General features: G+C 57.3%; 3 protein-coding genes across 3 annotated transcripts; 1 reads left to right on the top strand and 2 right to left on the bottom strand.

Moving 5' to 3' along the window:
• Positions 1 to 5,488: 5,488 nt before the first annotated feature.
• HOXD12 (homeobox D12) lies at positions 5,489 to 6,567 on the bottom strand (the record flags this gene model as incomplete). The annotated part of the gene is made up of 2 exons (XM_079539192.1): positions 5,489 to 5,727; positions 6,006 to 6,567. The coding sequence occupies 2 exons, from the start codon at positions 6,565 to 6,567 to the stop codon at positions 5,489 to 5,491; spliced, it is 801 nt and encodes a 266-aa protein (XP_079395318.1).
• Positions 6,568 to 11,667: 5,100 nt separating this feature from the next.
• On the bottom strand, positions 11,668 to 13,168 carry HOXD13 (homeobox D13; the record flags this gene model as incomplete). Its single annotated transcript, XM_079538969.1, has 2 exons — positions 11,668 to 11,918; positions 12,490 to 13,168. The coding sequence occupies 2 exons, from the start codon at positions 13,166 to 13,168 to the stop codon at positions 11,668 to 11,670; spliced, it is 930 nt and encodes a 309-aa protein (XP_079395095.1).
• A 4,456-nt stretch (positions 13,169 to 17,624) lies between these two features.
• EVX2 (even-skipped homeobox 2) lies at positions 17,625 to 20,327 on the top strand (the record flags this gene model as incomplete). Its single annotated transcript, XM_079538738.1, has 3 exons — positions 17,625 to 18,048; positions 19,076 to 19,314; positions 19,680 to 20,327. The coding sequence occupies 3 exons, from the start codon at positions 17,625 to 17,627 to the stop codon at positions 20,325 to 20,327; spliced, it is 1,311 nt and encodes a 436-aa protein (XP_079394864.1).
• Between the last annotated feature and the right edge of the window lie 1,494 nt (positions 20,328 to 21,821).

Genomic DNA, 21,821 nt, shown 5'->3' with positions numbered 1-21,821 from the left:
GATCTCTCCAAAGAGCCCTCGCGGCACTTGGAGATGAGCGGGCGGCCCCGCTCGCCTTTTCCCCTCCTTCTCCGGCGGCCGAGCGGTGCCCGAGGTGCTGCGGGCGTTCACCTGGGGCCGCGCCGCCCTGCCCGCCGCCCGCCCGCCGCCTCCGCCGGGTGCGGGGCCCCGCGACGCGGCCCCCCCCGCATCGCCGCCGCCCGCCCGGGAGCCTCCGTCGGGGAAGGCGACCTCCGGGCCGCGGTGCGGGCTCCGAGCCGGGCACCGGGCCTGTGTAACGTGATCGCTGCTTGTTAGCCGGGAGCGGCTCTGTCGGTGGCGGCCACCGGGTGCTGTTCACGCGGCGCGGCCGAGTCCCATTCACGCGCTCTGAGGTCCGAGCGGATCTGCCCGCCCGGCTCAGGCACTCCGAGGCTGGCACCCAAATCCGTCCCGAAATTGCGATCCCCGAGCGCCTCGTGTTCCCTCGCTCGAGCTCGAGCACCGAGCGCTTGTGCAAAGGCGCCGTGGGCGAGCTGCAAGGAGAAAGATGCAAAGAGAACATCTCTCAGCAGCGAGTCTCGGGAAGGGGAGACACTTCGGGGCTCTTCTGGCAAGAGAAGGGCCGAGGCAGGGGGAGAAGCCTCGAGCACGCTTTCCTTGGAAGCGGAGCCGCGCACAAAGTGACCTCTGTTCGTGCCTTCAACTCCCACCAAACGTTAGCTTTCATTGGAAGGGAAGAGCGGGGCTGGGAGCAGGCAGCACGCACTGCGCCCGCAGCCCTGCCCTGCCCTGCCCTACCTACGAGGGCTCCCTTCTACGCATTTTCTCTTTCTCCTTGAAACATTATTTTAAATAGATGAACACAAACCGGGTCACAAGGAATAAAAAGGGAACAGAATAAACATTACGCGCCAGCAACAGCCCCCGGTGCTCGAGCAGCTCCTCATTCCAGCAACGTTTGCCAGCTCTCTATGGGAATGCCTTTTTCCGTCATCGCGCAGCATAGCCACAGCATATGCCATATGCCGCTCTCCAAACCAACCTGCAATCCGCCCAAGCTCTCAGGCCCGACAGGGTCTCTCCCCGCCACACGGACACCTCCGGGCGCTCCGTGCAGCCCCCAGGCCCCGAGTTGCTCTCCGGAGGCGGCCGCCACCCAGGTAGGGATGTAGGGACCGGCCCGCAACACCGAGGCACGCGGAGAAAGCCCGCGGCTCCGAGGGGAAGGGGCTCTGCCAGTCGCATCCCCGCGCTGCAGACAGGTCCTGGTGGGGATTCTCAGCCCTGCCCCGCAACCAGACCCCGCATCCGGAGCCGCAACCTGCCCCCGCCCGCCGCCACGGCCACTCCGCGCCTGTTCCTCCAAAACGGGCAGGGGCTTCTGCAGCACAGCTCCCGGCCCTTCCGAAACCGAGGGACCCGAATCCGGCTGATCAGATGGAACTCATCCTTTTTTTTCTTTTTTTTCTTTTTTTTTTTTTTTTTTTCCCCTCTCTGTTTTTCCCCCTCATACATTGCCCTGACTCCTCGCTTTCAGACCACCTCACACGCCACAAATGGCTGCCAGCAGAGAGCCTCTCGCTATCACCGGTTATTACCAGAAACCAAGACATAAAGCCACCATTTCCTCTCTTTACCAGGAACGTTCAAGTCTTCTCGATTTTGCCACGACACACGAATCACCTCCCACAAACGATGCCTGCGAAGCTAAAATGGCTCCTACGTCCCTCACCGCAGCGCCGGGCAGGGACCCTCTAGGTCGTGCCCCAGGGCTGAGACCGGGCTCACAGCGGGGCTGGCTCTGGGACCCTCAGAAAGGTCGTTTTCTTCACCGCTCAGACAACAAATTGCGCCTCAGCCAGAACCCCGCACCTTGCTTTCGATGCAGCGAGCCCCAGCATCAATTAAATGTTGGCGCAGGAGCCAACCGGTTTCAACTAATTCAAGTTCAAAGACATGGCGACGATTTGTTAATACGAAAACAGACCTTGTAGGAAACAGTCCCTTAAAAACCGATCCGATTCGTGAGCGGGAGCCCAGTATCGCAGCAGAAGCCCCTCCGCAATAGGGCAGAGCCGGGGGGTCCCCACTCACCGGAGCCACCACCCCGGGGTCGGTCCTCAGCCCCGCTCCGAGCACCGCATCCCCTCGTTGTTTGCCTCTCTCCCATTGCATAGCGTCGCAACACAAACGCTCATTGCTTCCACAGCCGGGCGCATACTTTACCGTTAGGCGTCTTGAAACATCTGCAACCGTTGCGTGGGATCACCAAGGGTTCTGCTCCGAGTGGCATTTCCAAAAGCTCTCCTTGGCTGTGCGGGCGCCCCGCGGACCGTGCGGGTGCGGAGGTGCGGGCACGGCTGGCGGAGATGCGGCGCTCCGTGCCACCCAAGATAAGACACTAACTTGACCTTAACTTTGTTATGGCGCCCCTAGTATCTGGAGAACGTGAACAGACACTGTCTGGCAGCTCTCGTAAAAACCGACTGGAGAAGAGATTCTGAGTCATTTCATTTATTGCCACTACAGTTCTGCAAGAAAGCTTTTCCTCCCTGCCAAACTTTAATTATTTATGCTCTTTTAGGAAGCACAAAGGCATCCAGAGCCATTTCCAACGAGCCGAGTTGCGTTCGCAGCCTTATCAAAAGCGCAGCCCCCCTCGGAAGGGCTTTATCTCGTCGGGGCTGCGGTCGGAATGCGGAGATGGTGATGTCGGAGTCAATAAAGGCACCGCCGCCCGCTACGGCGGGAAGTGGGCACGGGGGCAGCCGAGGGGTGCCCACCGCCACCCTGGACGGCGGCACAGCTCAGGGTGCGGCTGCGGCACCCGCACCGCCCAACCCAGGGTCGAGGGTATGCGCCGCAGCTCCTGCACTCACCCCCGGGGCCGCGCCCGCGAGCGGGCACGCGTGTGCTCTCATGTGCCCAGGGTGCGCGCACTGGGCGGGTGCGTGCCCTGCCACACGTGTGTGTGCGTGCGTGTCTGTGTGTGCGTGTGCCTGCGTGTGTGCGAGTGCCTCCCCCAGTGTCCCCAACGACTGTCGTCGCCCGCAGCTTCGGATGAGCAGCCGGAACCTGCCGTGTGCGCACGTCTGTGTGCACCATTTTGTCCCGCAGATGCGTGCTCTCTGCGTGTGTCCGCTGATGCTCAGATATGTGCAAGGCACGCACAGACACACGTAATGCACGGAGTTCTGCAGCACGTCGCGTTTCAGACCCCAGTTCTCTGCTTTATAACCTATTTCTCCTTCCAAGGGCGGCTCTGACCGGTAGTATGCATTCAGCTGTCGTCGTGGATCGGATGCGTTTAATGAATAGTCCATTGCACTTCCCATCTTTCCATCCCAGTCCTCTTCGGCTTTCACATCACAAATGGGGTAAAGGCTACGGTTGTACCGAAGTGGGTTAGAAAAAAGAAGGGCGGTGCGAAGACTCCGTTTCTCAAGGGCCTGAACAGTATTCCAGAAGGAATAAAAAAAAGCTCTTTATCTGTTTTTCGCCTTTCTCCCGGCTCGCATCGTTGGGGCTGCTTCCAGTTTTCTTAATTAGAGGACCGCTGCCGAGGGAAGAGCCTCGCACAGCCCGCAGTGCGTCGGGGCTGCGCGCCCCGAGGGTTCCCAAGGACGAGGGCAGGGCTGCCCTCCGGCCCCGCTAAGCTCTGCCCGCAGCGAGGTGGGCTCTGACCCCTCTGGGAGGCGAGAATGGCGCCTCCAGGTCGGGCTGCGTCTCCTTCTGCCTTCTGACACACCCGGGCGGTATTTTGGGGCTGCGGGAAGCTCTCGAAAGATGGCTGCGGCGCTGCCCTCAGCTCGGATATGTCTCCTTTATGAAATAATGAGTTTATTGCCTCCAGGAAGGCAACGGGCCCGATAAATACATGGCTTCTTTGTGCCGCGCCTTGTGATTGTGTAGCCTTGTTGCGTAAGCTCCAAACAACCCCATTTGAGCTCGCTTTATACACTAGAAAATAGCGCAGGCTCCGCCAGCGTAATTATTATGACTACTGGGAGAGGCAGCCCAAGGTTTCGCGTGTGGAAACGCCTCTTCATTAGAAACAGATATGCGTGGAAATGGCAGCCAAACGGCGTTTTAATCCGGAGCTGTATTTCCGTGAGATATTTTTCAGCTCCGCAGTCTCAGCCGGGGCATTCCCGCACTCGCGGCCCTGCGGTAGCACGGGGCCGTGTGCCAGAGAGCTGCAGCACAGCACTGGGTAGCGGGATGCGGGGAAAATCGATTTCATTCTCGTCCTAAAGCTACACTCAGTTGGCGTGGGCGCCGCTCCCAGTCCCTCTGGTCGAGCTTCTCCTCTGAGGTTTATAACTGGACAAAAAATAAAATAAAATAAAAAAAAAAACAAACAAAAAAAACAAAACCAACAGAGAAAGTGTCCCCCCTTTCCCTCATAAAAACCTCTGAGGAAACGGCCGTGGGGACAGTCTCAGAAAATAACCAAACCTCCCTGCTCGCCCCTCTCCTGCTCTCGCAGTACCTCGGGGTGAGAGGGGCCCTGCGCGGCCCGGCCGCCCCCAGCCGCGGCCCCAGCGGCACCGCCCGCTCCCCCCCCCCCCCTTCCCGTTTGTTTGGGGCCGCGCTTGGACAAGGCCAAAGTCAGCGGCGGAGGAAGGGCAGGGCCAGGCCCGGCCACCTGGGGCGGCCACCGGCGAGAGCCGCATGCGACCGGGCCGAGGAGGTCGCGGTCACCCTGTCCCGACGCTCCGGGGCCGAGCTGGCAGCGGGAGGGCTCGGCGGGCAGGACTTCGCCCCGGCCCCGCGGGGAGCGGCGACCCCCCGTCTTCCCATCCCACCGCAGCCGTCGGGGCCGAAACGTCGGGGTGGGCGGCGGCAGCGCGGGGCGCCGAGCGGCGGTGCCGGCGGGCGCGGAGTCGGTGCGCGGGTTATGCGCGGGCCTTGTGCGAGTGTCACGTGCCCTTACCGCCGGGCCGCGGCTGGATGCGAGCGGGGCTGGGAAAAAAAAGAACGAATCAAAACTAAAAAGGTTTATTTGGTAACCGCTTTCTGCGATCCGTGCTCCAACAGGTTATTCCAAACCGCAAAACATGCGAGCGCCGCATGCTTGCCTTCAGAAGCGGGGAACACATGAAGAGACCAGCCGGCATTTACAGAGCTGACGTCTTTACTAGGCATTATTCTTTTATTATTATTATTATTTCTGCAAAATGGTGTTTACATACAGTTAAAAGGCATCGATTTTAGTTTAGCACAGCACATTCTCCAGGGAAAGAGAGGGTTAGAAGCAGGAGAAAATCTATATAAAAGGAGAAAGAAAGGGGGAAAAGCTGATAATACGGGTTTCAGTGCTGGGCTGGCTCGTCTTCTTCGTTCTGCCTAAGAGCTCAGCGGTTGCCGATGTACCCGGGGATCCTACGTGTTTCGAGAATTTGGCTTAAATGGGAAAAACCACCCAGCTCCCGCCTTGCAGCCGCGACCGCACGCTACTCTATGGGGCGAACACAAGTTCATGCAGGAACGGGCGGCCGCCGCGCTAGTACATAGAAAGCGCCTGCTCGCGCATTACCACTCTTTTCTTTTTCATTCGTCGGTTCTGAAACCAAATTTTAACTTGCTGATCGCTTAAATTCAGTCTGTTTGATAGTTCTTTCCTCTTCTGTCGGTTAATAAACTCATTGAGGAGAAACTCGTTTTCCAATTCGGCAATTTGTTGTTTCGTGTAAGGTTTCCGTTTCTTTCTCGATCTCCCCTGGGTGGGGCACCAAGGCAAACCTACAACAAACACGTTGATAATTTAGCGGGGCACGGCTGTGGGTTATAGAGAATACGCACAAACCCGCGAGGCAAAGGGGCAACGCTAGGTCGGCAAAGCACTTCTGACAGCACGATTTTATCTACCCCCCAGTCGGGTTAAGCTATCACCATTCCAAACGGGTTACAGGGGTGGGGGGAGTGGGGGGGGGGAGGGGGGAACAAACAATTACAGACATCTCTTAGAAAGCACGAAGCGCTAGGTCGCCTCGAACTAAAGCGAGAGATTTAAGGCATACCATCCTGCACTGAAGGTCTGAGGCATGACTGGACTGCTGCGGGCTGAACTGTCAGGTTCAAGTTGACCGAATTCTTGATGTCCTCCTTTAGGCTGGAAGTGCAGGAATTCACTTCAAAAAGAGCGGCCGAGCCGTGCAAGCTTCTCGGCAGGCTCGAGTGGTCATACTTTGCGGGCTTTAAGTTGGCTGCGTGAGTAATAGTTGGGTCATTTGCGAAAGATTGCCTCTGCCTGCATCTTTCCTCTTGTTTGGAGCTCGCATCGTGGGCGTAATATTTATTGTTTTCTTCCAGGCACTCTTTGTTGCTGTTGGAGCTGATGCTGATTGGAACGGAGCCGGGGAGGTACGGCTGCGCCGCGCCGCCGAACGCGTGGCCCTGCGGCTGGGCTGCGCACGGACTGGGGCACGTCCACGGGATCGAGCTCCGGGGGTAGGAAATGGTGGGCAGAGCCGCCAACTGACTGCCATTAGCCCGCAAATTGGGAAAATAAAAGGAATCTGGAGATTGCAAGTTCAAGAGAGAACCAACGTAGCCAGATCTGTAGAGACTGCGATCACACATTTCCAACAAAGGACTTCAGCTGTTCTTACAGCAGTATTTAGTTACAACAGGGAATAAGCGGAAAGCCTAAAACGATTGGACGAAACTTTGCAGACAGGTTCTTCAAAGCCGGTAATTTCAGCACCGCCTCCAGCCACCGAGCCACGGTGTCCCCCCCCCCTTCCTTTTTTTTTTTTTCCTCCTTTCCCCCCGTTTTAAAAAGTCTTATGATAACACTTGAAATATGAAAATACCGGACTCGCAAGGGGGAGGGGAAAACATGGTCTCCACTTCTATAAAAGTGCCTGGGACTGGCTGGCAGAGCCGCAGCGCTAGCGGAAAGATGCGGAGAAAACAAACCCTCTGCCGGCGCTGAGCAGAGCCCCCGGCGGGCAGCGGCCGCGGAGCTCCGGGTGTGGGGGTGTCCGGAACGGGGCCACAGCTCTGTGCCCGCTGCTCTTTGCGGGGGAAGGAGCCGTGGCCGTCCAGACACACGGATGGGCTCTACCCTGTGCCGACGGGGCACAGCTGCGTGTGTGCTCGGAGTGTGGCTTTTACCCGTTTTATACACGCATTTGTTTTAATTGCGAGCAACATGATATGAATCCGCATACGCTTGCAATTAAAATATTAATTGATCGGTTATTGGCGAGATTGTCTTTCTGATGCACTAATGACCGGTGGTCTCGGAGGCTTTCCCAGCTTTGCACCCAGCTTTGCACCCGGCTCTTCTTACCCCTTCCACTTTTCATCCTAGCTCCAACGCTAGGCACGTTTTCAAACGGCTCTTCTAAATCTGGCCCCTGTTCATTGAATTCTTAAGCGAGAATAACAATGGGAGCAAGAAGGAATTCCTTGAGCAGAGCGCTGAGATTCAAAACAAACCAGTAGCATCCAAAGACTGCACGGAGGAGAACGCCCCGATACCCCGCAGCAGGGCACGGGCTGGCTGAGGCGGGCAGGGCCGCACCAGCGCCGGGCTCGGAGCTCGCTGCCACCTCCCGAGCTGCAGCCGGGCAGGTTTCGTCCGCTAAGAAGATAATTATTCCTTACGGTGATATGGATATATAGAAAGAGAAATTGTGAGACAGATATATGTATGCCTATGGATGTATCATTATCTTTATATCGTATATGTGACATTTTTTGAAAGCTCACACCAGAGCACGGCTGTCCCTGTCTCTCCCACTTTACTCCCCGCTCAGGGGTACGAACCAAACCCATCCGACCGCATCCTCGCGGGAGGCAGCTCGAGTCCTTTCCAGACCGCGCGGGGTGGCAGACAGTCTGCTTCCTGCGGAGACAAGCCGAGCCCCCGCGTCTCACCCAGAGACGCGATATCCCCATAAAACAGCAGACTGCAAGGCCAAGGGCTGGAGCTGCCCGGCAGGCAGCGGCCGGAGCCCTGAGAGCTACGAGGCGGTTCCGCGCTGTGCGGCCGCTGCGGGAGCCTCGGCCCTTGACCTCGGCCCTTCCCGAATGGATCCCCGGGTCCGAGCGGACCCCGGCTTCGGGCCGAACCCCAGTTCCCGAACGTCGTCACCTTCGCGGCTTCGATATTAAAACTCGAGCCCAGTTAACAGGTAGGGTTAATTTTCCGTGTTATTGTGTTCTTAATCATAGTTTTAAACTCGGTTTTATTTCCACGCCGAGATCAGAGACGCTGCCCCACTTGACGTTTTCCTAATCAAATTCATCTTTCTGTCTAATGGGAAATTGGGGTGAATTCTGCAGTAATTTCATTGCCCTGGAAGAAATGTTGAAACGATTGCTCTCCCCTGAGCACACGGACCACACAAGCGTCGCTGGAGGATATTACTGACCGCTGCCCTTAATTTTTATTGTTTGAGTTATGTCTGCCAATTGCATCTCCCTCTTATTAACTTATTTGTTTTCTGCCTTTTTTCTCCCCACGAGCCGAGGTGACCACTTCTTTTCATGATCGCCTTTTACGAAAGAGCTGACTCCAATCGTCGGCTCTGGGAAGACAGAAGGAGCGCACTGTGCTTAAAGACCGTTTTTTTTTTCCTTTTCTTTTTTTTTTTTTTTTTCCTCGCAATAAACACGAGAAACGGCTGTGAGTTGCCCGTTACCGGAAAGGTGACACTTCAAACTAACTTTTACGAGGTTAGAGAAAACAGAGCTTCCAATTAATGCTCATCTGTAACCGCTAATTAATGCTGCGAGAAATATGGAAAGAAAAATCCCGAGGAGCGGGAGGGCAGCGAGCTTTGTGCTGAGGTCGGCAGGGAAAGCACTGCGCACAGCCCGATGCGGGCACCGCTCCGCGCAGCGCACGGCCGCCCCGGGCTCGTTGTTGGCAGCCACAGCCGCTCCCGCGGTGTCCGCTGCCGGTGTCTGCACAGGAAATGTCACCGTGCGGCCCGGGGCTCTGCTTTCACACACTCCTTTCCGCTCTCTCTTTTTTCTTTTTCTTTTTTTATTTTTTATTTTTATTTTTTAACAGGCAACGGGATCGGCCTCGCCCTCCTCGCTGACCACCCTGCAATCCCTCCCGCGCGTTTCCGCAGCGGAAGGACGCGGGCAGCTCCGCATATGAGCGCGCAGCGCCCGGCAAGAGCTGGAAGCCGCCTATGCCGGCCCTTGTCCAGGAGATGGCAGGATTGCCTCAGCCATGCCGGGCCCGGGCCGGCCCTGCAGCGCAGCGCCGCTCAACCGCGCATCCGCAACCCGGTCCGCCGAGGTCCGCATTATCCTCCGCAAGGATGTCCGTGTGTCCGGCGGGCCGTAGGGCTTTGCTCTGAGCTCCTCCGACCGCGGGCAGGGTGCGGTGGACAGCGGAGCCGGGTCGAGCGTGGTCCGGAGTCAGGCACCGGGCTCCCGGTGGTGTCGGGCCAGGAGCACACCGGGCCCTCACTGGCTCCGGTACCGGCGGCGAGAGGCCGGCGTTCGGCTCCGCCCCGCAAGCAGCAGTGGCCCGCATCCCGGCGGCTGTTTTCTTAATGCTCCTTTCTAACGCACGCTGTTAGAAAAGGAGAGGGCGGCTCATTTGCAGCTGGTCCAGATTTGCCGGCCCGTCCGGGCTTTCTCCTGCCCCGCGAAGGGAGCTTCAGCCTCGGCCTTCGAAATCCCGGTGCCGCGGAGCCCGACGCTGAGGCCGCAGGAAGACGCAGCCCTGCGGACCCGAGCGGTGCGGAGCTCCCGCAGCATCGCTGAGGCTGGTGGGATGCTGCGGGGGAGACGTCAGGAGCCCGAAAAAGAAGAATGTGGAGATTTTTTTTTTTTTTTCATGCAAAGAAAACAAGGCTGCAGCATCAGAGAGGGCTCCTCCAGGCACGGTGTGCCACCAACCCCCCAACTTCTTAATTTTTTTTTTTTTTTTTTTCCCCAGAACCGAACAGAAAACACCGCTAGCTACAAATCCTTAAGTGTTCCGAATTCTTGTTTTGGGGGGTCCGGTACAGGGGGAAAGAAAAAATGCCCTCTCAATGTCCGCGAGTGTGCAAGCGGAAGAGAAAGGGGAAGGAAGAGGGCGGAGAAGGCGGGAGATGGCTCCCCGGTGGTTGCCGCCGGGCGCGGAGCCCATAGGGGCCCCGTCCGTGCCGGTGGTGGGGGGCAGCGGGGCTCCATCGGAGCCGGAGAGCCTCGGTAAGGCGAACAAAGGCACTGGGGCCGGCCCAGGGTAGGCAGAACAGCCAGCCTGGGCACCGGAGAGAGGCCGCTCTCCCCGGCAGCATTTCTTCCTCGCAAAAACCTTCCTCAGCGGAAAAGGGCCTCTCGGGTACGGCTTTCCCTCCACGTCCCCCAGTGTTCTGTCTCTCCTCGCGGAAGAACCCGAGCATGTCCCGTGTGGGGCTGCGGCCCACGAAACGCCCCGCTGCGGGAAGAAGGCCGATTTCCTCTTCTTTTCGGATATGTCGAAAAGAAATCGTTTTATTAAAGGTGGTTCAGAAACAGTTTGGCAACATCGTTAACGGCTGGGAAGCTCAGACCGTACTTCCAGCACAACGTGAAAGCAGACTTGGAGACGAAAAGGGAAATAAAAATGGTTTATGGAGAAATAGTCTGACTGTATGTATTACCACGTACACGGCAAATCAAAGCGTTTAGAGCAATAGGATATTATAATAAATAATACTAGATCGAAACACACACCATTTAATAATTACACGAGGCACATGAACAGGGAGGACATCGCTTCTCTTTCCCAGAAGCTGACCACCCTGTGTATAGCATAACATGCACGCTAGGTTTAAAATTACAAAACCCCAACCGAGTCCCGGCCTTTCGGCCTACATAAATTATGGCATCTTTTGAAATGAATCATTTATTGCTTCTGTCATTAACACCCGTTTAGTTTTGCAAACTGAAAGTTAGCGGTGAACTTCACTTCTCCGAGCGGGAAGTGCTTTAAGCGCAGCGCAGGGTCCGCACGGAGGTCCGTGCGCAACTCGGGACGGGACGGGACGGGGCGGCCGGAAGGGACACCAGGGCACTGCTGCGGGGAGCATCGCGGCTCCTTCGGATCGAACGAAAGGAGCTGGGGCCGCGCTCCGTACCCCAGGAAAAGCTGGTAGCAGATCGCCCGCCAGTATAATCAAATAATAAAAAATAAAAATAGCGATCCCACTGCAAACAATTCCCTTCCGGAGCCGCTGCTTCCGAAATCCGCGGAGCCCCATGAGGACTTCGGGGATGTGGGTTTTGCTAGCGGTGACTGCGGGAATGCCGCTTACTCGAGTTTTCCGACGATACAACAAATCAAATCTGACACTTTTGGGCACCGGCTGATGTTTGGAGATAAAAATCACAGGTCCCCTCCCCAAAGAGTTAAGCGTTTAAGAAAGTTATAAGTGGAACCGTTCGACACATTTAAATTCGTTTATACTGGCCTAGAGGGAAGGATAGAAAATATAATTAATATTAATATTATTTTTTAAAAAAGGAAGAAACAGAACGATAAAGTCAAGGTTTGTCGGCGCTCCCCTTCGATCGAGAGAAAAACGCCGACTTTCACGGAAATAAAAAACAATTCACAAAACTTCGCCACCGCTGGAAGGAGAAGAAAAAAAAAATTAAATATATTTTCAAGTCTTTCCAAAAGTCCGTAGCTGGTCATAAACGGATTTTATATATCCATCACTGTCCGCGAGTAATCGATCAAGAAACGTTGTCTTTCAGTTTGGAAACTATTTTCTTATCTTTCACCCTCCTGTTCTGAAACCAAATGGTGACCTGGCGCTCGGACAGGTTTGTGGCCGCGGATATCCTTCGCCTCTTGTCCTTGTTAATGAACTTGTTAATGGCGTATTCGTTCTCGAGTTCCTTAAGCTGGAGCTTGGTGTAGGGCACTCTCTTCTTCCTCCCGCGCCGGTAGACACACATCTCGGGCTGGTTTAGTGCAACGTCCCCTACGGAAAAGACACGACGTGAAAAATTAGAATTTTATGACAGGCGTTTAAAGGGTAGCTGATACTTGTCGGGCGCTGCTTTTCACGGGCAAATAAATAACGGCGGCTTGTTTACAGTTTATTATTATTTACACTGCCCCATTAGCCGCACGTTGGGCAGCCCCGCTCCTGACGGACTGTCATCACTGCGAGCAGCGCGGCGGGGCTGGCAGAGCGTACAGACGGCCCTTTGCTGCACGCTGCCCGCTTTGTTTGCATGTGGTTAGCGCCGGCGTACCCCGCTGCTCGCGGCCTCTTAAGTGCTCTGGGGCCGGGTCAGCGGGCTGCCGGGGAGCGGAGGAGCCTCCGCGCCACCGTCCCGCAAACGGAAATACAGACCGAGGCGCGACGGGAGAAGCAGAAGGAGCCCGAGGCACCGCAGCCAGGGTGCCCCGCGGGGTGCGGCTTCCTGGGCGGCCGGGGAAGAGAGATCCCCCCGAGCCTCGGGCCGCTCCGGGGGAGGGCTGGGGGGCGGCCGGCGGAGGGCGCGGGGGGCGCGGCTCGGCTCGGAGCGGTTCTCGCCCTCGCGTACCTGGAAAGGACGATTTCCAGAAGTGCGAGCTCTGTGTCTGATCTTTGGCACAGTACACCTGGCCGTTCCAGCCATTAGCCAGAGTCCAGGACTGATAGCCCTCCATGGATATGTACGTTTCGTGTCTCGGTTCCCCAGAGCCAAACGTTGAGACCATGTCTATGTACCCAGGAACGTGCTGGTAGGGGTTTGTATAGCCCTGGTAGAAGGACACTTCCTTCGCCCTGGTGGAGACTTCATTGGCGGGGACACTCGTGCTGGTCAGACTGGAGACGTCCATGTACTTTTCCACGGGAAAGCCGCCAATGGAGGCATGGGGGGGAGACTTCAGGGCGTTCTGCTGGATCCCAACCCCGTGGGACATCCTGCAGCTATAATATCCGTTGCCAAAGTGATACCCGTAGCCGAGCGCGGGGGCGGCGGGCGGCGCGCCGGAGCCCGGGCAGTCCTTGGCCGGGGGGTCGGGCCGCGCCGCCGCCCCCGAGCGCTCCCCTCCGCCGGCGTAGGCGAACCCCGAGGCGGCGGCGGCGGCGGCGGCGGCCGCGCGGCCCGTGTGCGCCGCGCCGAAAACGGGCGAGGAGAGAAAGTTACGGCACTGCCCGGGGGTGCCGCCGCCGCCGCCGCCGCCGCTGTTGTCGCCGCGCAGTCCTTCCATCTCCCAGCTTGCTTCTTTGCTCATGGCCTTGCACATCGCGGGCGGCGGCGCGGTCCCCGGCCGGGCATGGCGCAAAATTGTTATTTGCCTCCAACAGGTTGGATCCTGGCGGTACGTTTATAAAAAGCAAGTCCGGGTCGAGGGGGGGGGAAGCGGGGGTGGGGGCGGCCGGCCCCAGATTAGTTTGCCTCAGCCCGGGGGGCTGCTCATAGGCTGCCGCCGGAGCATGTGACCTTCCCGCCGCCTCGCAGCCCCCCGGCTCGCACCGACGGGGCCCCCCCGACGCCGCGCTCCCGCCTCCGGGCCGGCCTCGCCCCCACCGCTTTCATCCCCCCGCCCGCCCGCCTGCCCGCGGCTTCAAAAGGGCCTTCGGACCTTCGGTTCTCCGCTAGCCTTTTGAAGCCGAGGGCAAAGTACCTGAGTCCCACTTTCCCGATGTTCCTATCTCCCCACTTTCTTTCTCCCTCCCCCCCCCACCCCCCCACCGCCTCCCGAAATTATCTCATTTCCTCAAATACCTTTGCTATGATCTAACGGAGCTAGGGGTCTGCTCGGTCTCCGTTGGTAGCCGGGACTTTCGAGGTTGCTTCTCTGTAAACGTTTGCCGCAGAAATACCCTCTTTTCTGTATATTGTATACATTACGTAGTCCGGAAAAAGGGAGAAAACAAGCGAAGAGTAAACAATCTATTTGTTTTACTCCAAAACTTTCCCCACAGCCTCGTTGTGCACTTTTCATAGCTAAGCCGAACGGACGGCCTTTTAGTTTTCCCAGTCCTTCAAAACAAGGCACTTACTGGAATGAAAAGATTTAATAGCAACGCGGAGAAAACTGTCAAACTGGCTTTTAATCTCCAAACCTGTGCCGTAACATCTCATCTCTGTATTTACTCCCATCTATTTATGTACCTTCTTCTAGTTAAGTACCCTAATCTCCTTTGTTACCCTCATCTCTTTATGTATTCTCATCTCTTTATGCACACTCATCTCTTTTGTTACACTCATTTCATTTTTTTACTGTACTCTCATCTCTTTCTTTATTTCAACGTTAAAAAATAATCAGTTCTGAGGGTGGAGAAGTTCCTTCGGAACTCTCTCGGGCTCTGCCCTCGGTCTGTCGGGTGAGCGCAGTCTCTCCGACCCTTGCGTGCCCCGAAGCGCAGCGGGAACCGCGGTGTCCCGGCCCGGACAAGCTCTCCGGGCTGAACATAAACTCCTGTCCAGCGGCTTTTCGGACGGAGCCCCGCTTTATCGGGTAAAGGGAAGTCCGTCTGTTTGCAGAGCCAGCCTCACAAACAATCGCACGACCATCAACACGGCAAAAACGGGCGCCTCCGGACCGCAGCCCTTGTGCCTCGGGGCGCGACGTGCCGAAGGCCCCGTGTGACCCGGGGACACGCCGCAGCTCTTTCCGCTTCGAAGCACGGACCGACCACCTCGCAGCGCCCCGACCTTCCCTGCGGACCGGCGTGCGGCGGGGGCAGCGCCGGGCACACCGATGCGGGCGGCAGCGGCCCAGGGCAGCACGCAGCCTCCGCCCCGCGCAGCGCGCGCGCAAAGCAGCGCAGAGCCGCCAGATGGCGCACGCCGCGCCCGTCGCTGCCCGCCGCGGGCACTGCGCGGGGCTCCGCGCTCCGAGAGCCCCGAGCGGCCCGGCTCTGCGCTGCGCGGAGATGTCGCGTGGCCGCAGAGCCCTGCGGCAGAAGGGGGAGTCGGCGCCCCGCTCTCCTTCTGGCCCTGGGAGCGGCTGTCTCGCTGCGAGCCGCGTTCTAATTAAGTGGAGTGACCTTATGTTTTCTCCCAGGCTAAGATTTAATAAAAGTGTACTGAAAATATTCTTTGATGCCTGGGGTAATAACTTTCAAGGTAAAAATAAAAAGTTTGGCCCCGGGCCTGAGCAGCTTTTTAAACTCATAGGAACAACTGAGTAAACTTCGTCTGTTTTGTCGCTCTCTGCAACTTCCTCCTCGTTTGCCCGTTAATATCTGTGTGAAGCAGGAGGCTCCTTAGGTTGTGCTTTTTTTTTTTCTTTTTTTTTGGGGGGGGGGGGGAGGGAGGGAGGAATAGAGAAAGGGAAACATCAGTGCGGTAAATGCGCCTGGTGTGCTGGGAGTGCCTATCTCAGATGGGCGGTTTGTTGATGGGTTGCCGATGTAAGTCACTGACTACACGGGAGCAGGGTTTCGTCGCTCAGATTCTTAGCGAGAGATTATTAGGACGTGTTGTGTCCCCTGCATATGAACGTAGATATAATTTAAAGTGCACTGCACGTAAACGAGGACCCGGAATTATTTAACAGGTCCCAAATGAAACGGACGCCGACCAGCACTCCCCGCACGGCCGCTCCCGCCCGTTTCCTCCCGCCGGCCGCACTGCAGTCCGTCCCCGCGTGGTGCCGCGTTCGGGGCGCAGCCCGCTTCCGTCGGGGCTCGGCGGCCCTGCGGCGGCGTCCCCGAAGGCCGGGGCAGACGCTCGCTCCGTCACCGCGTTTAAGAAAACAGACGAGGGCGCCAAACGACAGCAATAAACCCGCCGCACGCTTCCTCTCCACCTCCCGCTCCCCCTCCACCGGGCAGTGCGGGCGGCTGTGGGGTTCCGGCTCGCGGTACCGCCAGTACATCCGTCCCTCTCTCTCCCCCCGCTGCGCGCAGCCCCGTCCCGCCGCAGTGCCCCGGTGTCCGCCCGGCCCTGTGCCCGCCGCAACGACCCGCGGGCGAGGAAAAGTCGCTATTGACTTTAGTCTGGTTTTGGGGCTGTAAAACGCAGGACACCACAGTGCAGGAGAAATTCACATATCAAAGGGTTGACATGAAACGATCGTTAATGGAAGGGTGGATTTTTCAAACAACGCCTAGAATGTTTCCTAAATATTTCACGGAATGTTTAGGGAGACTTTCACACGTTATTAAAAAAAAAAAATCTGACAAGTATCCCATTTTCGAGCTATGAATCATGCGCAAGAGCACCAGAACTTAGGAGATGTGTGTGACCGACATTAGCGGGAGAGCGCTGCTTGCAAAAATCCGACCCGCGTTGGGCCACCAAACCCTCGGGTTCTTGGGCTCTGACCACGGGATGATGCGGGGGGGTGGAAATCACGGTGGGGATAAAGGCCGGGCAGCTATCGGGGAGCGCTCCGGAGATGCTAACGACAAAGGATCTATCTTCGCTTAAATGGTCGCCATCAGCGTCATTATTACGGGCAAAGTTAGCTCTGAAGGGCCACTTCCCGAACGCCGCGGGTGCGGAGCGTGGCAGCCCGTAGCCCCGCAGCGGCACGGAACGGAGCGATGAGCTTACGGAGCCACAGGTAATTCAGGGGGAGGGGAGGGGGGGTCAGTCCCTGTCGGGGACAATGGCCGCACATCGGTCATTCTGTTATTTGTCATAATAATGCTCTTAAATGGGAGGTTGGGAGGGAAGAAGGGCTGGATAGAGGAACCCGCTGGCCGCACGGCTGCGTTTCGTACCCTTCGAGCTCTTTTGCCCACTATCGGAGCGAGCGTTGTCCCACAGGGCAGCTTCGTCGGTAAACAGGGTTACGGGAAGCAGAAAGAATACTGCATGTAAGGACGCAACGAAGAGATCTATTAGAAATGAGGGCCGCTAATTGCTATTTCAATTTGCGGGCGGTTGCTGGAGGTGCGCCCGAAGCGCGGTGTGTCGGCAGCAGCGGGCACGTCAGGTCCCAGCGCAGGGCTCGGGGTGTGAGGGGTGCGAGGGGGTGCTGCCGAAATCCCGGGATAAAAGTACGAATGCGGTCGGAAAATGGGAGGGAAAAGTAACGAGGTGTCAGCGGCAGAGATGCTCTCCCCGCCGCTCTTCTGCCGGCGGCTCCGATCTAATCCGCCTCCGAGCTAATAATAAAGAAAAGCATTATCTAACATTTAGCGTGTGGTTCTGTCCGAGGACAAATGAGAAAGAAGCTGCATCATTAGGACCTAAAAGGCAACAAAACAAAAATCAGAGCATAATGATGCACCTAAATGAAGGGGGAAATGTTGCACAGCTCATTTTATTAATCAGACTGTCAATTTCACCCCAGAGGCCAAACCCCAGAGCGATTCAAGCAGGATCTGATCAAGCTGAGGACAAGAGCTTTGCTCCTCACTTCTCGTCTCTCTTTCTTTCCACCTGGATATATTTGTCTGCTCAGAAGCCGCCTTCATTATCCACTGACAGGAGCTTGTATTTATTTGCTTATAAACCTGTTACAATAAATGATTATTCGAACAGCGTCATTCGTACCTTAATGACGAGCGCTACTTTTTGATGAATGACATTTCGGGCTAGAAAGGATGTATGGGTCATTTTGACCAGTCATTCCCTCGCTTTGGCATCCCACAGTTTTTACGCCTCCCTCAAAAAGAGATAATAATATTTAGAGACACTCTCCGGGGTGAATGTGAATTAGCCCCTGCCGCAGCTCATCATTAGTACAGGACCAGCCCTGCAACTTTGACATTTTTTATAAAGCTGAGATGATGGAAAGAATAAGAAAAGAGATGATCCTGATGGAGAGAGGGCTGCACAGCCCTACGGCTGGCAAAAGGCTCTCGAATTTGTCAGACTCAGCTGGAAACGCGGTGCTGGAGGCCCTCGAAAATTCGCAGCACAGTGGTCGCCTCAGCCCGAGACTAACTTCCTCCTCCCTGCACGGCGCGATAGGGGACATCTCCGCCAAAGGCAAATTCGAAATAGACACTTTGTTCAACCTGCAGCATCCGAGCGGCGAAAGCACCGTCTCGTCCGAAATCCCGCCGTCGGAAAGCAGAAAGAAAATCAGCCTTTATCCCGAAGTGGCTCAAGAGGCAGAGATGAACAGCGACGTGGAGGTGGGCTGCTCGGCTCTGCGCTCCCCGGCCAGCCTGCCTTCTTCCCAGCTCAAGGAGAACAGCACCAAAGGTAACTCGCCGCTCTCGCCTCCAGCGAGCCCCGCGCTTCGCCGCCCGCGTTTCCAGAGCCCGGCGATGCCGCCGCCACCGCCGAAGTTGCAGCCCTCTGCCCACGGCGCTCTCTCTTCCGCGGAGGCAGCGCCGGGGCTGTAAAATATTATGGGGCTCGCCGCGCTGTTCCCATAGCCGGGACGCGGCTCGGCCGCGTGTGTGCGTGCCCAAAGCCACCACCGTGGGGGGATGCGGCAGGGATGGATGTGGGCACCGTCACCCACCCACTCACTCACCCGGAGCTAGGGAAACCCTTCTTATTTTTTCCCCGACCTCCTGGAGCTCGGCGCGTCTCTCGAGCTGTATATATATGTGTGTGGATGTGTATGTAGCTACACATACATATATTAAATTAGTGAGACAGAGAGAAGTGTGAGGAAATGGTCCTTATTTGTCTGCGTTTGCCCTTCTCTGTGTACACGCAGCTTGCCATTCCGTGGCCATTTAAGAATAATTGGGCATTGTTCACCGTTCTTCTGTTTACAGCAGAGACTCAGAGGCAGCCCCGTCTGTCTCCGCTTTGCGGGGCGCGGTGACGGACGGTGGTTGTTATTATCGCAGTAATTGGGGAGGGGGAGCCAGGTGAGCGCGGATCTCCTAGGGGCACGGTGCATGCCTTTTTCGTCGAATGTGCCAAAGAAAGCAAGGCAGCCTCGACGGAACGAGCGAGAGAAATCGCCCTTAGGGCTGCTCGGTTTTGCTTCGCCCCTAACGGGTCCGAGCCTTTCCCGAGGCACGGTGGTCGCAGCCACCGCGCAGCCCGATTTGCTCAAAGAAAGAAAGAAAGAAAGAAAAAAAAAAAAAAAAAAAAAAAAAAGGGAAGAAAGAATGAAAGGAAAAAAAACCAAACCCACCCCAACCCAACCTCAACCGTATCGATCCCATTAACAGCCGCGATTTGTAACGCTGACAGCTCTCGGCGGGGCAGGGCGGCCGGTTCGGGGGCAGCCCCTCCGGCCGCTCTCAGCCCGCTGCTCGCCCCGCAGGCTTCGCGGAGAGCAGCCCGGCTCCCAGCACTCCCGCCGCCCCCGGGCTGGGCCTGCACGGCGGCAGCGCACTGGGCGGTTCGGCGGCGGGGGCAGACCAGGTGCGGCGGTACCGCACCGCCTTCACCCGCGAGCAGATCGCCCGCCTGGAGAAGGAGTTCTACCGCGAGAACTACGTGTCGCGGCCGCGCCGCTGCGAGCTGGCAGCCGCCCTCAACCTGCCCGAGACCACCATCAAGGTACGGAGCCCCCCCCACCCTCCACCCCCCGGGGCTCCGCGGCGGAGCAGCCCTTGGCTGTCTCTGCACCGGGAAGGTTGCGTTTGCCCCTTCGGCTGTTCGATCACGTAGGATCTCGTCGCTAGCCCATTTCCCAGGGAGGAGAGGGAAGAGAAATCGCGGCCGTTCAGCTCGCGGGGAGAGGGATGAACCGCAGGGCCGGGAGGCGGGGTGGGTATCGGAGGGGAAACGTTAGCTGTGGGCCGCAGAGACCCACCGGGCCGCGAGTCGTCCCCCCCTCCCCCCGGGGCACGGCCGCCCGCTGGTGCCGGGCTGCGGGGCGCGGAACGGAGCTGAGGCCGCTCTGTGCTTGTGTCCCCGCGCAGGTGTGGTTCCAGAACCGGCGCATGAAGGACAAGCGGCAGCGCCTGGCCATGTCCTGGCCCCACCCGGCCGACCCCAGCTTCTACACCTACATGATGACCCACGCGGCGGCCACGGGCAGCCTGCCCTACCCCTTCCACTCGCACGTCCCGCTGCACTACTACCCGCACGTCGGGGTCACCGCCGCCGCCGCCGCCGCCGCCGCCTCGGGGGCCGCCGCCGCGCCCTTCGCCACCTCCATCCGCCCGCTGGACACCTTCCGCGCCCTCTCGCACCCCTACTCCCGCCCCGAGCTGCTCTGCAGCTTCCGCCATCCCGGCCTCTACCAGGCGCCGGCCGCCGCCGGCCTCAACAGCGGCGCGGCTGCCTCGGCGGCGGCGGCGGCGGCAGCCGCGGCGGCGGCGGCGGCGGGCTCGGGTCCTCCGGGGGGCTCGGCTCCGTGCTCGTGCCTCAGCTGCCACAGCAGCCAGACCGCGGCGGCGGCGGCGGCGGCCTCGGCGCTGGGCTCGCGGGGATCCGCCGCCGACTTCCCGTGCACCGCGAGCGCGCAGCGCTCCGAGAGCGGCTTCCTGCCCTACTCGGCCGCCGTGCTGGGCAAGGCCGCGGTCTCCTCGCCGGAGCAGCGAGAGGAGGCACCGCTCACCAGATAACCACCCGGGGCTCAGCGCGGGGCCCCCCGGGCAGAAGTTCCTTCTATTTTTCTATTGCCGCCCGACGGAGGGCGCGGGGCTCGGGGAGGGGCAGGAGGGAATGCGTTCCTGGGGTTTCTTCGTCTCTTCGTCCTCTCTCTCTCTCACTCTCCCTTTTTTTTTTTTTTTTTTTTTTTTTTTTTTTTTTAAATAATTATTATTATTTCCGTTTGAGTTCGAATAAATGGGAAACTCGCATAGGTATTGTACGGAGAGTGGTAGCTCGCGAGGCTGCTGCGGCCGGCCGGTTACGTGAGGGTGACTGCCAGAGTGGGGAGAGGCGTTCTGCAGGCTCGTGCTTTTCACCGACCACAATCCACGCTCACTGGGAAATACTTGAATCTCTCTGGGTGTAGGTGTCGCCCTGAAGCATTTACGTTACAGACGCTTTTCTAAATTACTTTTTTTTTTTTTTTTTTTTTTTTTTTTGCCGTAGCGCGTTTCTCCCCTTTCTGTCTCACTCTCGGATTTATTGCTCACGTCGCTTCTGTGCCCCCGCGCAGCCACCTCCGGGCGACCGAGAGCCGCCTCTCCACACCGCTGCTACGGGAGGGACTGCCGTGAACTTGGAGAAAGGCACATCAAAAAGCACCGGTGTTACTGCCATGTCAATTTTGATGCTAATAATGTGCAGATTATGACGAAAATTGCCAATCATGTTCTCTGATGGACCTCCTTTGAATGTGGAATTGGAAAAAAGTTCCCCGCACAGAGACCTGCTGTCAAGTACTAACAACCCGCTAAGGGAAGTCATTAGAAGAGACAGATAAGAGACTCGGTACATAAAACATTGTTCTCGGTGCATAGAATGTATGTTATTTAATGTTATATCTGTTACCCGAAGTGATTTCGCACAAGAAAGCCACTTTCTTATCATCTCAATTGCCAATTTTCATTTTGGTAACTCGGACGCCCCGGGCAGACTTTTCTCTGTTAAGTTGATGTTCCACCAATGCGAAGAGCCTCATTAAATCAAGCCCAGATATTTCCATAATGCTCCCTACAGAGCCACTTCGCTCTTCCCATAATGAGATTTTTCTGAAGAGTTGAAGCCCTCATCCAACTTGCTATTGCTTGTTTGGGCCCCGTGTGACTCACACACGCGTAGGCACTCACCAAAATACGCCTCTTATATATTTCGAGTAAGTGTCCCGAAATGCTTATATTTTTAAGACACTGGATTTTTTGTCATATTCTAATAATGAACTTTCAGGAAATGATTTCAAGGCTACGCCGCTCCGTTCGCTGAACGTAAATCGTAGGCTTCTTTACCAGGCGGGACGGAGCCCTCGGGCGGGGGTAGGGATGGGCAGAGGGAGGAATAGCCCGAGGCTCCCGCGGCGGAATTATTGTACAGTCACTGCTTAGGGAACGGGAAAGTACGCGGGGAGACACCCAACCCACCTCTCTCGGTTCGTAAGGAACAAACAGCAAGACTACTTATGTACAAAGGTG

Source organism: Tetrao urogallus, assembly GCF_951394365.1.
Source record: "Tetrao urogallus genome assembly, chromosome: 8".
NCBI classification, from domain to species: Eukaryota; Metazoa; Chordata; class Aves; order Galliformes; family Phasianidae; genus Tetrao; species Tetrao urogallus.
Note: the sequence above shows the minus strand (reverse complement) of the source record. Positions and strands in the feature narration are given on the sequence as shown.